The sequence below is a fragment of the Palaemon carinicauda genome, chromosome 28 (assembly GCF_036898095.1).
Source record: "Palaemon carinicauda isolate YSFRI2023 chromosome 28, ASM3689809v2, whole genome shotgun sequence".
Taxonomy (NCBI): Eukaryota; Metazoa; Arthropoda; class Malacostraca; order Decapoda; family Palaemonidae; genus Palaemon; species Palaemon carinicauda.
Window position 1 is genome coordinate 36,866,987 of NC_090752.1, and position 17,871 is coordinate 36,884,857.

The 17,871-nt window shown below is 45.2% G+C and overlaps 1 protein-coding gene across 2 annotated transcripts in view; it reads right to left on the reverse strand.

Annotated features, from left to right (window-relative positions):
• LOC137621507 (myosin-11-like) overlaps positions 1-17,871 on the reverse strand; it is a 177,538-nt gene that overhangs the window by 121,867 nt on the left and 37,800 nt on the right. For both annotated transcript variants that reach the window (XM_068351860.1, XM_068351859.1), the window contains one exon: positions 7,350-7,507. In XM_068351860.1, coding sequence (XP_068207961.1) covers positions 7,350-7,507 — 158 coding nt within the window. The remainder of the gene's footprint in view (positions 1-7,349; positions 7,508-17,871) is intronic.

Here is a 17,871-nt window from a genome sequence, read left to right on the forward strand (position 1 = left end):
TCCTGACGAATCCTTGCAGAGGATTTAGGGACGGTCTTGGAATCCTTGGGTTCCCTCCTGGGAGGGATACAGGATCCCAACAACGAGGTTCGAGGGACCCCTTCCTCACGAGACGATTCTCCTGCCTGAAGCGAAGTCTCCCCCCCCCCTGGTGCCGAGGGGAAGACTACCGCCCCACTGGACTCACCTGAGGACGGAAAGACCTCGTCCACGGGAGAAGGAGAGAGTACTCGTGCAGGAGAAGGGACCTTCGAGACCGACCTCTTGGGAACCAACTTCGCCCTAGGGGAAGTCACCACGAAGTCCACTCCTCTCTTTCTCTTCAGCGTAGGAGAGACAGCCGCTGGTTTGTTACCCTGGCCGGCGAGTGCTGGTTTCATAACCCTCACTAACGCCCGTGCCAGCGGACCAAACCAAGTCTGCTGCTCCAAGGACACAGAGTCCGAAATCCTCACTAAAGAGAAAGGGATCGGGCGATCCTTTGGAGTGGACACGACGGTACCTGCCTGAAAAGAAGGTGGGGAAGAATGCTGTACTGACCTGTCTTCGTCCTGCACTACCAACCTGTGCTTGGATGGAGGTGATCCCGAGTGCCGTCTAGGAGCACGCGTCCCTGCTGCTACCACTGGCTGTGGAATTCGCCGCGAACGATGGTCGCGCGAGGGCGAATGGTTGCGCGGGAGCGCGGGCGAGCGATCGCGCGGGCGCGCAGGTGGATGATCGCGCAGGTGGATGATCGCGCGGGCGCGCAGGTGGATGATCGCGCGGGCGCGCAGGCGAGTGGTCGCGCGGGCGAGTGGTCGCGCGGGCGTGCAGGCGAGCGATCGCGCGATCGCGCAGGCGAGTGGGCGCGAGGGTGGGCAGGTAAATGAACACGTGTCCGAGGCGACGAACGCAAGCGTTGGCGCGACGGCGAGGGATCGTGCTGCCGCGTAGGTGAGGAAGATCGCTGGTGATGTAGATCCACAGGCGATCGATGATGAGCTGGTGAGTGCAGTCGCTCAAGTTGGCGATGGCGCGATGTGGTATGTCGACGCACTGGTGTGCGATGGTGAGCAGCATGCGCAGGTGAATGACCGCGTAATGGTAAGCGATGGCGAGCAGCATGCGCAGGTGAATGATCGCGTGATAGGGTGCGATGGTGATCAGCATCCGCAGGAGGGCGATCGTTCAGGGTTGTGCGATGAGGAGTAGCATGCGTAAGCGGACGATCGTTCAGGGTCGTGCGATGGCGAGCAGCATGCGCAGGTGAATGATCGCGTGATGGGGTGCGATGGTGATCAGCATCCGCAGGAGGGCGATCGTTCAGGGTTGTGCGATGAGGAGCAGCATGCGTAAGCAGGCGATCGTGCAGGGTCGTGCGATGGCGAGCAGCATGCGCAGGAGGGCGATCGTGCAATGGCGAGCGATGGCGAGCGGCATGTGCAGGCGGGCGATCGCGCGATGGCGAGCTAGAAGCTGGCGAACCATGTTCCTTCAGGAGCGTTGGCGAACGTCGGCGCGCTAGTTGTCGCTGTTGAATAGGCGATACTAAGATCGCCTGTGCGCGCTGGCAAGCAGGTGAACGCTGGCGAGGAGGTAATCGCTGGCGCGTAGGTGATCGCTGGCGAGCAGAAGGTCGACGCGTGTCCTGTGAGAGGACAGGTGGTGCGGCGCGTTCACGAGCAGGAACGGGAAGATCGCTGGCGCGTTGGCGAACATGTGTTTCTGACACACGCGCAGCACGATGTTGCGTAGCCACAGGACCAGGCAGATGGTGAGCAGGGAGTTCAGCAGGAACTAAAGGGTGGTCAGAAACCGCAGGACGATGGTCCTCAAATGAGCGCTTACGAGCAGGAGAGCGCTGGCGAGGGGGGCGAACATCAGGAGAGAGCCGACGAGCAGGTGAGTCTTGGCGAGCAGGAGAGTCTTGGCGAGCAGGAGATCGTCGACGAGCAGGAGAGCGCTGGCGAGCAGGAGATCGCTGGCGAACAGGTGAGCGCTGGCGAGCAGGAGAGCGCTGGCGAGCAGGAGAGCGCTTGTGCGCTAGCACTGCTCGCGTAAGGGAAGAATCCCTTAGCCCCGAAGGGACCGTTGCCCGTCGGGTGACGAGTTCTCCAGAAGGCGAAGATCCGGCAGGAGATGGTGAGCGGTCTGCAGAGAGGTTCAAGGAGGGCGGAGCAGTAGGTTGAGGCTGACGAGGAGAGTCCCCCCCGGAGGACGAAGACCCAAAAAGGCGTCTCTTAGTCCCCCTGTAAGGGGAAGGAGGGCCCTTGTGGCGTAGAGGGCGGTGAGCCTTACGGCGGAGGCGGCCTCGGGGGAGATCGTCGGGACCATCGGTCCTCCGAAGGGGAGTCTCCGTCAAAACACTTCCCTCAGAAGGAAGCTGAGCAGCAGTCGAGACCGAAGGACTCACTTCCCCCTTCGAAGGATGTACGGAAGGAGGAGGAGAGCCTTGAGCACCATCACCAGCAACAGCACCTGCGGCGGAAGGCCCAGCCACGTCGGAGGCCTCTGTCACCACGACGTCGACAATAGACAGAGGGTCTACCTCTGCTACCACCGGCGACTGCTTAACAGCGGCCCCCAACGAGACAAGGTCAATAAGAGCGACCCTGGAGGGCAAGCCCTTAAGCCCCAGGGACGACCAAATCTGTAAAAGATCATCACTGGATAAGGCATTATCATTATCAATAACCTCCCCCGGAGGAGGAAGGGGAACCGCCTCGCTATGGGAGGCGACGCCCTCTCCCCCCACCGAAGGAAGGGAAACAGAACAAGGGCCTGCGCTCCCACTCGGACGACTCTCCTTAGGAGGCGGCCGAGGGGGAGCTTCGGAGGAGGTTTGGGCGGCGGAAGAAGAGTCCCGAGAACCTTCCTCCTTCAAGGCTAACCCCGGAGAAGAACGGTCTCTCTTGGACTTCTTCTTACGCCGACGGCCAAACCTCTCCCACTGGGAGGCAGACCACTCCCTGCACTCACGGCACATGTTATCCTGGTTACACCGTCGGCCCCGACATTGAGGGCAGAGGGTGTGTGGATCCGTATTAACGTCCGACATGAAAGTCCCACAAGGACGGCCGGCAACTCCAGGGCATGTACGCATAGTAAAGAAAAAAAAAAAAAAAACTGAAGGTCAACTTCCAACCAACACACACGCTGAAAAGAAAAAGCAGAAAATTAAAGGCTGTCACGAAGGCGATGAGCAGACACGTCTGATCACCGCCGAGCCAAAAGTGAAGTGAAGCAAGTCACCGGTGTGTGGAGGGGGGAGGGGTAGCAAGCTACCCTTCCCCACCCCCCGCTAACTAGCGCGGGGGTAATTAACCCTCGTTAAAAACTATTGGCTCATCATTTCAGCTGCGCTAAAAGTAATACCCTTTGTAAATAGCGTGGTTTGTATTTCGGTTACGGAACAAACAGGTTTTTTACATCCCTTTTATACATCACAGCGAGATTCTGTACAAAGAGATTGAACCAGGAGATGCACATGTGAGGAGAGACAATGTGAGAGTGAGACTGAGTCAGCTGGAGATGGGGTCTTGTGTTGTGCGGAGAGGGTAGAAGTGCAAAGCAGGCAGGGTGCAAAGGAGCATGGTTGGTTTGAAATCGTCGGGCCACAAGATTACTTATCACTAAACCACAAATGGGGGAACTGTTATTTAGTAGGTTATACGGTTCTCTGTATCACAAATGACCGAATCCAGGAATATTGAGTGCTGACTGTATGCCTTATTGGACCTTAGGGAAATTATGCATAGATATCTAAACAACTTTCTCTAGGTTTTAACAGAAGTAACAGCATGTTTCTATTCGTAGTTCAAAAAAAAGCAGAGACCGATCGCTATTTTCTCTCACCCCATCACAAGCCAAATTCTCTTCCTTCCGAACCAAAGTATCCTTAAGAAGAGAGACTGAGGTATACCTCGATTGTTCAAGCAAAGCAAGGAGAAAAAGTCTGTACCCTCCTTCCCAACCGACAGTGCATGTGCTATATTCGGTACGAGACTGAGCACTGATAGAGGAGTAAGATCTTGTACCATATACTGAAACACTTTCCCAATCTGGGTTGGTTCCAGGTGCTATATCGTCTGTCTTAGGCGTAATCAGGATGGGATTATTATCATTATTATTACTTGCTAAGCTACAACGCTAGTTGGAAAACCAGGATGCTATAAGTCCACGGGCTCTGACAGGGAAAGTAGCCCACTGAGAAAAGGAAACAAGAAAAAATAAAATATTTTAAGAACAGTAACAACAATAAAACAAGTATTTCCTATAAAAACTATAAAAACTAACAAAACAAGAGGAAGAGAAAATAAGATAGAATAGTGTGCCCAAGTGTACCCTCAAGCAAGAGAACTCTAACCCAAGACAGTGGAAGACCATGGTATAGGGGCTATGGCACTACCCAAAACTAGAGAACAAGGGCTTGATTTTGGAGTGTCCTTCTTCTACAAGAGCTGCTTACCATAGCTAAAGAGTCTCTTCTAACCTTACCAAGAGGAACATGGCCACTGAACAATTACAGTGCAGTAGTTGACCCCTTGGGTTAAGAAGAATTGTTTGGTAATCTCAGTGTTATCAGGTGTATGAGGACAGAGGAGAATCTCTAAAGAATAGGCCAAACTATTCGGTGTAAATGTAGGGAGAGGGAAAATGAACAGTAACCAGAGAGAAGAATCCAATGTAGTACTGTCTGGCCAGTCAAAGAACCCCATAACTCTCTACCGCTAGTATCTCAACGGGTTACCTGTCAACCAGTTACCTAGACTCCTTCGATAATATCACATTTTTCTTTTTCTTCTTCATCTTAGAAGTAGCAGTGCCTGAAGAATCTCATGAATACCAAGCAGAGAAAAGGAGAGAAGGAAGAACTAAAAGAGGACGATGTGTGCAGTTCTTCTTACTCATCTCCTTCATGGTCATGGAAACTTAACGATGACGCTCCCATGGGGGAAGAGGCCACAAGGAACTCTTCATAACAGAAGAAACAACACAAACAGGTGTCACATTCTTCAGTGCCTCCAGGGGTGAAGCAGGAATCAAGAAGATACTAAAGGGGCAGCCTTAGAAATCCTAGTGGCAATCAAAAACCCTTCTATCGACGATGGAACACCAATGACGTGCAAGGATGACTAACTTCCTAATGAGATAATGACTTACTGCAAAAGTCATGGCCCTTGCAACGAGCACAAAAATTATGAGATTTAAGGCAGGCTTGCACACAAACCTGTCACACATTTACAGCATTATCGGGAAACAACTGCATATTCTTGTACAGTATTTTTCCTTTAATATATTCCACGATCACAACCGCCTGACTGCAATGCACACTTATGCATCTATTCTAGAGAGAGAAAGCAAGGAATCAAAATAGCCAAAATTAGAAGCGAAGCAGTAAAAGTACGTGTACTTTCCGTGGCCGAAGCCATAAGTGAGTGTCTGGCTTCCCCGCCACCTGCTGGTAGTTATAATTACCTTGTTAAATTTCAACAGCCGTTCCAGCTTTGCTAAAATCATACTCCTTTTAAAGGATGATGGTCTGTGTTCCCGTAGGAACAAATATACATATGACAGTCAGGTAAACTTTTTTATAGCAATGATATTCTAGTTTAACTACAAAAACCACACTCATTAGTAAAAACTCATGACATTGAAAGTACAGAAAGAAAAAAAATGAGCACCCATCATAGAACCAGTTTCTTCACTCCAAAAGATGTTGAGTGACTGAAAAAGAAACCCTCTCCTCTTTCCAGCATTTACCGAACACCTTAATCCAAATATTCAAGTCTTTAGATAAATTAAAGCAGCTGCCTGACTATCATTATGTTGAGAATAAAAACCCAAAGCAAAAAACCTATATAAATACAGAGCAAGGGATGAAAAAATCAAGCAACATTATTAATTGATTGTTTACACTAGGCAGCCATTATATAACCATGCAGTGGCATGAAATCTGAGCAATAAATTATGTTGAAATTATTAACAACTAATACAGTATCAGAAAGGGGAACAAAACACACCTGAAAAGTCCCAGAAGTGAAGAAATGTAAAATAACAAATCTATTACAAGTAAACCTTTAATGCTGAAAATAAAATGACAATTGAATTTTAATCATAAAATTTCTTATTTCTATACTTACCTGATTATTATTATTATTATTATTATTATTATTATTATTATTATTATTATTATTATTATTATTATTACTATTATTATTATTATTATTATTATTATTATTATTATTATCATTACTATTATTATAATCATTATTACTTGCTAAGCTACAACCCTGGTTGGAAAAGCAGGATACTATAAGCCTAGGGGCTCCAACAGGGAAAATAGTCCAGTGAAGAAAGGAAACAAGGAAAAATAAATTAGTTTAAGACCAGTGATATTAAAATAAATATTTCCTAAATAAACTATGAAGACTTCAACAAAACAATAGGAAGAGAAATAGGAAAGAATAGCGTGCCCGAGTGTACCCTCAAGCAGGAGAACGCTAATCCAAGACAGTAGAAAGCCATGGTGCAGAGGCTATGGCACTACCCAAGACTAGAGAACAATGGTTTGATTTTGGAGTGTCCTCCTATAAGAGCTGCTCGTATTGCTTCTAGTCCAAAAGCTGGTTTAATCAATACTTACCCATAAAATTTTCCAAATTTCTTTGGGTTCAACAAATACATGTCTTTAGGTAGACTAGTCTTTAGTTATCTCCATCAACCAGCTGAAATTGCATGCTCTCAGATTGTTTACATAGTGCATTTTAAGGTGTCTTCCCCTTGTTTAGTTAGCAATCATTGCCTGGAATTGGTACAGGAATTATTTCTAGGATATTATGATTCGCATTCCCTTTGTGTACAGTATTATGTTAGGGGCAATTCTATTGTTCAAATAATTTTTGTGAAGTGTGCATTTCACTTTCGGTGCCACTAATGGAAAAAAAAATGTTTCAATGGTTGCCAATCAAGTTAACAGTTTTAGCACAAAAGAAAGCTTTCTGTTAGTTCTGGGGAGTAGCCAGGGAAGACTAGGCTAGTTGATTACAGTGGGATGTCAATGATATTTACACGACTCCACCTTTAGACAGCACACAAGTTCAGTCATAAAAATTTCTTGACATCACTTACTTCCTTTGGTAAACTTCAGAAGTAAATTGAATCCTCCCTTAGTCTTGGTAATTCTGGTCCTTGTCACCCTATGGCCAAACTTAACCCAACCTCTCATAGAGGAGAGGGTATGTAAAGAATATTTTTTTCTTTTGTTAATGTCAGCTGGCTGCTCTTCAAAGATATATCCAGTGAGAAATGGAAGTAAGATTCATCAAGAATAAATACTTTCAGGATGAGGATTTATATTTACTTACCAAAAAATTCTCCCTGTTGCCATCTCTCAGCTAGATCTTGAGTAAAAAGAAACACTTTTTCTACCAACACTTGTATAACTGGAAGAGTAGCTCCAACACATTCATCTGCACTGTCATCTGAAGATGACACTGGTTTGCTGGAGTTTTGGTTATTGGTTCTGTGGGAAATCAAAATGCCTTAGTGTAAATTTCTGCATTAAACCAATTTTTCCATCTATCTCTAAGAAGGCATGGGAAATAGTTAAAATCACATCAATATTTCATATTACACAAACCACAGCTTCATATACTTTTACAGGTATTAGCAATCAGTATAATTGATAATGAGACTGGTGAAACAGTAATTACAACTAATTTCCAAAGTTAATCTTAGAAAGACCCTCAAGTAATAAAGTTAGTAGAGATGTGAGTAGTTTTCCACCTGGTGGGGTGTCAGATCTTCATTAACAAGACTCAGGCCTCATAGGACACAAAAGCATTTCCTCTACGTGACATTCTATCAAGAGTACATGCAAATGCAACCTGTGACATGGGCAGCCACTATAGTGTGTGTTTTTACAATTCATTATCATCATCATCTCGTCCTATGCCTATTAACACAAAGGGCGTCAGTCGTTGTTGTTGTTGTTCTTACAATCATGCTTGTGTAATAATATCTTGTGTCTCCACTCTAGCTGTATTTCAACCCAACCTTGATATCTCTAAATTGTTGTCCATGATTCCCAGCTATCATTGTATTTGTAGATGTACATATGCATGTGTTACGTTCAACCTTGATATTTTCTTATTTTTGCCAATGCTGCAATTATTATTAGAAGGATATCAATTTTTTCATTATTTACTTTACAAAAAAAACATTTTTTTTCAAGCACAAATACAAACCCTTGCCCTTTACACAGGATAGAATGTCAGCAAAGCTGGAGTATTCAGCACTTATACTTTTATAATGAGGTGTAAACAGGTGGCTGGTAGTTACTGGCTGAGAGTGGGGAAGCCACCCCCCTTCCCCTCCTTGCTTGCACAGTGAGCACTCACTTTGAATTAAGCTGTCAGTGAGACCAGATGTTCTTCCACTGGCTTGAGTTTTTGGCTTTTTAATTTATTTTATTTTCTTTCCTGCCTGTAAGAAAATGTTTGCTGTGGATGTGCAGATTTGCCTAAGAGTGTCAAAATAACATTGCTGTACTTTCATGAGTACCAAGGAGGATGATCCCTAACTATTGGGCCATACCTGCAGAGGACATTCCTCCAGGCAGGAATCTCCTTTTGACGAGTGCTGGGATTGGTCACCCTCCCAGTGGCATGTGTATGGCAGGAGGATGAAGAGGTCCAAAAGGGATTCTTCCCCTTTGGGGTAAGCCTCAATGTCAATGAAATTCTGACCTTTTCCTCTGACCCCCAGTATGCTTCCCTTGGTTTCCTCTGGAAGCCAAACGAAAAAGAGTGGTGGCCCTTTACCTTTGGGCCAATTCTCGAAGTCAGAAGACTTTCCCAGGGCTTCTCCTTCAGGAGGAAACCTCATCACCTGGTTTACAGACTAATGATACCCTGCTAGTCGTATGGACCTCTTTGGGGCTACAAAGACCTTGCCAAGGAGTTGCTGGTGACGACAATTGCTTTAAAGGAAGTGGAGGAGTGTGTTTTCGCTCCGGCGTTGGACACCTTCATCTTGTCTCCATCGAGAACAGAGAAGAGTCTTTCCTTCTAGGGCTTCTCCCTTTGAAGCCATCCACCATTACACCAGTCTGTGTCACCTCTTGAGACTAGCAGAACAGACATACTTAGTGTTACAGTATTATGTCTCAACGCGCCCTCCTTCTGGGATGCATGCTCTACCAGTGCTTGAGAAACTGTGTTGGCAAGCAACATGTCTCTCAAAATGAACTTAGGCATGGCCACATGCACATACCTCAGTTTGCTAGCTCTTTGGAGCGTGCACATGGATTAGCTAATCTGGATCCACTAGAAACCTCCTCTCCTGAGCCTGTGGTAGTAGCACGCATAGCATTAGCATGTGCTACCCATGCACGGCTCGCTGGCGAATGCTCAGCCTTCTAGAGGTCTGAAACTGTTTAGTTACTCCATCTGCACCTCACCATTTCACATGCCGGACAAATAGGCCTAACTAATTTACGCATCTACGCAAGGTGCGTGCATACCTCACATAGACACGCCTTATCATTTCATGCACTACCCAGATACGCCTCACCTATTCGCATACTAACTAGATATGCCTTACCATGCTGCATGTCACCTATAAAAAAACTCTACAGCATGCACTTCCAGGATGAAGTGCAATGAAGAACCCTCTTTCAGAAGAGACCTTACGCATGACAGACCTAGAGCGAGCCCCTTCAAGCTCACATTGATGAACTGGACTAAAAGGTCTTCCCAATAGACCTCCCTGACTGATAGACATGCGACTGCCGCAATCAATTTACTCCTCTGGATGACCTTCGTCCTCGAACCCATTACGGTTCTGAATAAAATGATATTTTCATTATAAAATAAATTTTTGAATATACTTACCCGGTGAATATATAAATAGCTGACGTCTCCGTCGGTCGACAGATTCCAAAAACTCGCGAGCGATCGCCATGAAGGATGCCCGGTGTGCCCACCAGCGCCGACTATCAGCCAGATACCGCATATACTTCTCAACCAAACCAGTTTTTCTCAGTCCGTAGGGTCTCTATTATATATTCACCGGGTAAGTATATTCAAAAATTTATTTTATAATGAAAATATAATTTTTAAATATTAAACTTAGCCGGTGAATATATAAATAGCTGATTCACACCCATGGTGGTGGGTAGAGACCAGTATTAAAATGGAGTTTTTATGATAAAACAAAGTTTTATGAATACTTACCTGGCAGTTATATATACATAGCTAATTATCTCTATTTCGGCAGAATTTTTCTAAAACTAGGCAACCGCCTTGTGGTGGTTGGGTGGTAACACCCGTTAAAGGGTGGTAGGAGGAATCATTCCCGTTTTCTGTTCTTCAGTTCATCTCTGCCGGCCGGATCGATAACACGTTGGTCCGTCATTAAGAGTTTTTTTTTCTTCGCTTTCCCTGCTCGGTGTACCAGTCTGCTTTTTTTGGTGAAGTACTCTGATTTGGGGTTTTGGCGATCGTTGTATTTTGTTTTCTCTTAGTTTTTTTTTTTTGCTGTTTTTCATTATGAGTGAAAAGAGTCATTACCGTATCTGTGCGAATGAGGAATGTAAGGTGAGACTACCCAAAATGGCGGTTGATCCTCACACTGTTTGTTCTCATTGTAGGGGTTTTGTTTGTGCCCTTGATAATAGGTGCGGGGAATGTAAGGTTTTGGATGAGAAAGATTGGTTAATTATGAAGCGCTATGTGCGTAAGCTAGAGCTCGATAGAGTTAGGAGAGCTTCTAGGTCTAAGTCTAAGTCTGTTAGTGGTAAGGAAGACGAACTTAGCGTAGATTTATCTATTGATCCTATTATTGATTCCTCTTTGGAAGTTGATCCTTCCCTTGAGGTAGTAACTCCTGCACCTCCTACAGGTTCCGTATCTACGGATGACCCTCGGTACGCTAGCCTGGCGGCCGAGTTGAAGGCCATTAAAGAACAGCTGGAGGCCTTTAAAGGTAAGGAAAGTGAAAGTGCTTGTGTTAGTGCAGTGGAGGTGGCGACCGACCGAATCTGTCATACCCCTAGGCCTAGACCTCTACCAAGCTCCCAGGACCAAGGGAGAAGGTACGTCGATGACCGAAAGGGGGTGAGAGGTACGTACCCTCGGTCAGCCGTCGCCTCAGACAGTCCTGTTGTCTATTCCCAGGCTGCTCTTGACCGTCACGGGAAAGACGAGTCGGATGTGTTGTTTTCTTCTCCGAATTCGTCCAGACGTAAATGGAAGTATGAAGCTTCAAGACCTACTAAGAGGAGATGGGACCGCGACGAACGGTCTCGTTCTTTCTCTCCCGGTTCTAGCAGTTATGAACCTTGTCCGTCGGAGGATGATTTCGACTCCGTGCCTGTGAAAAGGACGAAGCCTGCTGCCGAAGATACGAGTGTTATTCGTCAGCCCCCCCCTTCGGATCCGCAAGACCCAGCTGATGTTGCTAAATCCTTTATGTCTGTCATGCAGGAACAACTTTTGACTTTAGTACAAGCCTTTAGCCGCCCTCACGCCCAGTCTGACAGACGTAAAGACGACTCGTTGCCGATTAAGAAGTCTGCTTCTAAGAGAGAACGGAGTTCTTCTTTAAAGAGACGTATATGCTCAAGAGTTTTTGACAACTATTCAAAAAACAAACTTAAGTATAGGTACCTGGTAAGGAAGCTGACTCTGATAATTACTCTGCCTCATTAGTCCGCTATCCTCACGAAGCCCAGCGATCCTCTTAGGATGCTGAAAGACTCCCAGGAGCTGCTATATCCAGGGTGAACACCCCTATAACAGGACCTCATCAATACCCTTAATCTGGGCGCTCTCAAGAAACAATATTTTGACCACCCGCCAAATCAAAAAGATTGCGAAAGACTTCTTAGTCTCCCGTACAACCCAAAATAAGATTAAAAATTTCAAGAGTAGATTAAAAGGATATTGGGATTAAGGGAATGTAGTGGTAGAGCCTTCACCCACTACTGCACTCGCTGCTACGAATGGTCCCAGTGTGTAGCAGTCCTCATAAAGAGTCTGGACATCTTTCAAGTAATATGAAGCGAAAACCGACTTGCCTCTCCAAAAGGTCGCGTCCATAATACTTTTAATGGATCTATTTTGCTTAAACGCTACAGAAGTTGCTATCGCTCTAACTTCATGAGCCTTGACTTTACGTAAATTATGATCCTTCTCACTTAAATGAGAGTGTGCCTCCCGAATCAAAAGTCTAATAAAATAAGACCACGCATTCTTAGACATGAGCAAAGAGGGCTTTTTAACGGAGCACCATAAAGCCTCTGAACAACCTCGTCGCGGTTTAGTTCTGGATAAACAAAATTTAAGAGCTCTAACGGGGCACAGCACTCTTTCAACTTCATTCCCCACAATCTCAGAAAGACGGGATTTCAAATGATTTAGGCCAAGGATGAGACGGAAGTTCATTCTTGGCCAAAAAACCAAGTTGAAGAGCGCATACTGCTTTATTAGCGGAGAAGCCGATGTTCTTGCTAAAAGCATGTATCTCACTAACCCTTTTAGCCGAAGCCAAGCTCATCAAAAAAAGTGTCTTGAGGGTAAGATCCTTCAGGGAGGCTGAATTTAATGGTTCAAACCTGTCTGACATAAAGAACTGTAGGACCACGTCCAAGTTCCAAGCAGGAGTCGAAATATGATGCTCCATGGAAGTCTCGAAAGACTTAAGCAGGTCTTGGAGATCTTTGTTATTAGAAAGATCCAAACCGTATGCCTGAAAACAGAAGCTAACATGCTTCTGTAGCCTTTAATGGTGGATGCAAAGAGGGAGCGACCGTTTCTCAGATAAAGCAGAAAATCCGCAATCTGCGCTACAGAGGCACTGGAAGAGGAAATAGAGGAGGACTTGCACCAGTCTCTAAATACCTCCCATTTCGACTGATAGATCCTGATGGTAGAGGATCTTCTAGCCCTCGCGATCGCTCTAGCTGCCTCCTTCGAAAACCCTCGAGCTCAAGAGAGTCTTTCGATAGTCTGAAGGCAGTTAGACGAAGCGTGGGGAGGCTTTGATGAAATCTCTTTACGTGAGGCTGTCGCAAGAGATCCATCCGCAACGGCAGACTTCTTGGAACGTCTATCAGCCATAGAAGTACCTCTGTGAACCACTCTCTCGCGGGCCAGAGTGGAGCAACCAACGTCAACCTGGTCCCTTCGTGAGAGGTGAACTTCTGCAGCACCTTGTTTAGGATCTTGAAAGGTGGAAAGGCATAAACGTCCAGGTGAGACCAGTCCAGCAGGAAAGCGTCTATGTGGGCTGCCTCTGGATCTGGAACTGGAAAGCAGTAAGTCGAGAGCCTCTTTGTCAGTGAAGTCGCAAAAAGATCTATGGTGGGTTGACCCCATGTCATCCATAGCTTCTCGCACACAGTCTAGTGCAACGTCCACTCCATGGAGATGACTTGTCCTCTTCTGCTGAGGCAGTCCACCAAGACATTCATTTCTCCTTGCACAAATCTCGTCAAAAGAGAGATGTTACTTGCCTTAAATGGAGTTCCTTCTGATCCGTGGACCAAAGACCCGAGCATTCCAGACTGTCCAGTGGAGCTCCCTAACCCAAATCCGATGCATCTGAATACAACACATGGTTTGGGTTCTTGATCGCAAGAGAAAAACCTTCTCGAAGTCTGATGTTGCTGTCCCACCAAGTCAGACATGTCTAGACTGAGTTGGAGATTGGGAAAGAGATACTCTCTAGGCCCTTCTCCTTGTTCCAATGGTTTACGTGAAATTGGAGAGGGCAAAGGTTGAGTCTCCCCAGAGAGATAAACTACTCCAGCAATGAAAGAGTTCCCACGAGGCTCGTTCAAACTCTTACAGAGCAACTGTTTTTCTCTTGCAAGTGACGGACTTTTAACAGAGCTTGTTCCATTCTTGTGGGAGACGAAAAGGCCCGAATAATTCGACACTGTATCTCCATTCCCAAATAAAGAATAGTCTGGGATGGAGTACTGTAAGTTACGACTTCTCTACGTTCACTATGAGACCTAGCTCCTTGGTTAGGTCTAATGTCCATTAGAGGCTCTCCAGACAGCGATTTAATGATGACGCCCTGATTAGCCAGTCGTCAAAATAAAGAGAGGCTCTGAATCCTCAAAAAATGTAGAAAGCTTGCTACATTTTGCAAGGGCCTTGTAAAAACAAGAGGAGCAGGAATGAGGCCGAAGCACAGTGCTCGAAATTGGTACATTACTTTCCCGTCCACAAACCTCAGATGTTGTTGAAAGTTTGGATGAATCGGGATGTGGAAGTATGCATCCTGAAGGTCGAGAGAGACCATCCAGTCGCCTTCCCTTACTGCTGCCAAGACAGATTTGGTAGTCTTCATCATGAACTTTGTCTTGACAATGAACACATTGAGCGCACTTACATCTTAAGTACTCCTGCAGTGAACGTGGCTGCCAGATCATTGGAGCCATCCCTGATAGCCTTGTTCATGCATGACATAATTGTACAGCGATACATTGACAGCTGGAGAGACCTTCTTACTTAAGGCTCCCAGGGACCAGTCCAACAAATAAATACTTCAAACGCTCGAAAAAACTCCTAACAGGAGATGGTCTAGCTCTGAAGCAGACCATAAAATCTTGAAGCGTCTCATGGCTAGACGACGAGGAGAGTCCACTAGGCTTAAGAAGTCTCCCTGGGCAGAGGCAGGTACTCCCAAGCCGAGAACTTCTCCTGTGTCACACCAGACGCCCGAGCGAGAAGCTAAATAAGAAGGAGGCAAATCAAAAGCAGACTTTCCTAAACTTCTCCTGGATTCCAACCAGTCTCCCAGTAAGAGCATGGCTCTCTTAGAAGAACAAGAGAGAACTGACTTCGTAAATGTAGGAGTCGAAGAAAGTCATGCCAAGAGTAAACTCAGACGGCGGAGCAGCCGTTACAAAACGAGTAGGACAAAATTTCACTAAAGAAATTCATAATTATAAACCAAGGGATTGTTGGACCACCCTAGGTTACTCCTCTTCTGAAAGACTCCCCAAAGGTACATTAGCTGAAAGGGGGTCATCAACTTCTTCAGAAGGCACATCATCTGATAAAACTAAAGTCTTGCGAGAAGGAGATTTATATTCAGAATGACGTGAAGGAAAAGCCTGACAGGCTACATTAACTTGTATATGAACAGAAGTTAAAGTTGGAGGGTCGATGTCACGTTGTGACTGCAGAGAATGCTATTCTACTACACGTCGTGACAGAAGTAACTGACGTTCAAACGTCCCGTAGTAACAGCGGTGACTGCTGTTTGATGCTATATCGTGACTACGATGACTGACCCTCGACGTCACGTCATGTCTACGGTGTCTACCGCTCAACGTCACGTCGTGTCTGCGGTGTCTGCAGCTCAACGTCACGCTGTGACTGCGGTGGCTGACGTTCAAAGCGATCAAAGTTACATCGAGATTTATGCTCCGCATCTCGTTTAACAGCAAAGCCGTCACTAGGGATAACGTCAGCGTGGCGTAACAAAGCTCGTTTAGAAGGTTGAAGACCCGAATCACGTATCCCAGAACCGTGACGTACAAAAAGCAAAGGATCCTTTCGCACAGGAACAGGATCGTAAGCTTCTATTAAAGAAGAAAGCTTTAACAGCATATCTTGCAAAACACTTAACTTCGGATCAACCCGTGACTGCAGTGGCTGACGTTTAAACGTCACGTAGTAACAGCGGTGACTGCTGAACGATGCTATATCGTGACTACGGTGACTGACACTCGACGTCACGTTGTGTCTACGGTGTCTACCGCTCAACGTCACGTCGAGTCTGTGGCAGAAACGTCCGTACATGAACGTCATCGCTATGAACGGGACTCTTATGATGACTACAGCTAGGACGTTGAACTTGTTCTGAAGGAACTAATAAACGTTTCAACCATCTCGAAACCTTACGCCCCGGATTTTAAAGAGACGAATCATTGGAAAACGAGGAGAAACTTAGTCTCTCCTGTCTTATGGCAAGGACGTGCTTGACGAGCAACGTCTGATACCTTTGAGGGAACGTCTGTTCGTTGGTTTACACTCCTCACTCCCTTAGGTCCTACGACATTCCTTCTCCCTGGTGCAGGGGAGCCTGAAAGAGGTCTCGGACTAGGCAAGCGACAAGCACGAACAAACGAACCCTCCGCAACACAGAACATGTTTTTTGCACTTACTTCACTGATATCGCATTTTTTAATAATTTCACATTAGACATGAATAAAGCTGACTTCTACCTGAAGCACGCAATTCTCCCTTAAATCAAAAGGTTAGAATTGCGAAATGAGTCGTATAATGTAAGCACATTAGTACAAAATGAAACACACATGCAAAAATCAATAAACATATACATATATATCGAATAAAACGGAAATATATAAAGTTAAAAAGATCAGTGACTGGGGATGAGACTAAAAACTAGTTCACTAAGGACTACGTTTTCAATCTCTCACCGTACAGTGCCTTGGGAAGAGAATAAAAACTAAAACGTTTTATCCTCTCTCCCCGTACAGAGACTTGGGACGAGAGTAAAAATCTGAATCGAGAACAACGTTACTCGCTCCCAAACTCCTTGTACAGAGACTTGGGACGAGAATAAAGATCGAATCGTTCTCTCTTTCTCTCCCTCTCTCTCTCTCTCTCTCTCTCTTGTCACTCACAAGAGAATGGCCCACTCACTCTTCGTCAATCACAGGTTATTTGACTAAAGGAAAAAACTGAAAGGACTAAGAAATTGAAAATTAACATGTTCCTTTAAATTAGTATCTAAAAAACTTCAGTTTGAAAGAAGAATGAACAAAACGTCAAAATCGATTTACTCTTTCTGCAAAGTGAAACCGTGATTCTCTCTTTCTCCATCGTAACGATAGAGCGCAAACTGCGTAGCATAAATAAACCAAACGTTAGTTCATCTTTGAAAAAACAGCACGAAGAATATTCAAAGAATAAATTTCTTGAAATATTTTCTAAAAATATTCATCTCATCACTCTTACAGAGCAACTGTTTTTATCGAAACAAAAATAAAAGTTGAATGGGCTCAACGTTGTTTAACTTCGTTTTCCAAGTCAGGACCGCCTACAAAGAATAGGCAAAGGCCGCATATAAACAAAAACATAAAATTTATCTCGATGTTTAGTATAAATGGAAAGCTAATCGAAGAGGCCTAATAAAGGCGGGTGAGATATAAAATATATAGAGGTAAATCTATAAATATCAACAATAATTTATAAAGTGATAAAATAATTACTAAAAGCCTTTAACACACTTCCGTACACTGAGGGAAGGGTCGGCCATCTTTTCTCTATGGAAAAACCAGAGCGAGATTAAAACAGCAAGGCCAAAAACTTTTCCTCTCCTTTCAAAAGCATTTCTTTTGAAGATAGTATTGAATAATCCAACACGGCGAAAGCAATAAGACCAAAACCAAGTACTTCACCAATCGGTAGAAAACTCGAGGTCAAGCGCGAGCGGAATCAGTGTTGTCTTTAACACCGACAGAGAAAAACTGGTTTGGTTGAGAAGTATATGCGGTATCTGGCCAATAGTCGGCGCTGGTGGGCACACCCGGCATCCTTCATGGCGATCGCTTGCGAGTTTTTGGAATCTGTCGACCGACGGAGACGTCAGCTATTTATATATTCACCGGCTAAGTTTAATATTTAAAAAAATGTTTTGATTTACAGTGAAATATTTGTTAGTCAAAATATTTCACGGAATACATAATTCTCACCCGCATAGTTTCTTATGTCGGCAACTATTGGTTGTCTCCCATCGACTGTTTTAACTTCACACTCTCTCTCTCCTGAGTAACCACTTAAACCCTTTTCACCATTATCTGAGGGCTTACACCTCAGAGAAATTAATGATCTTTGGTTC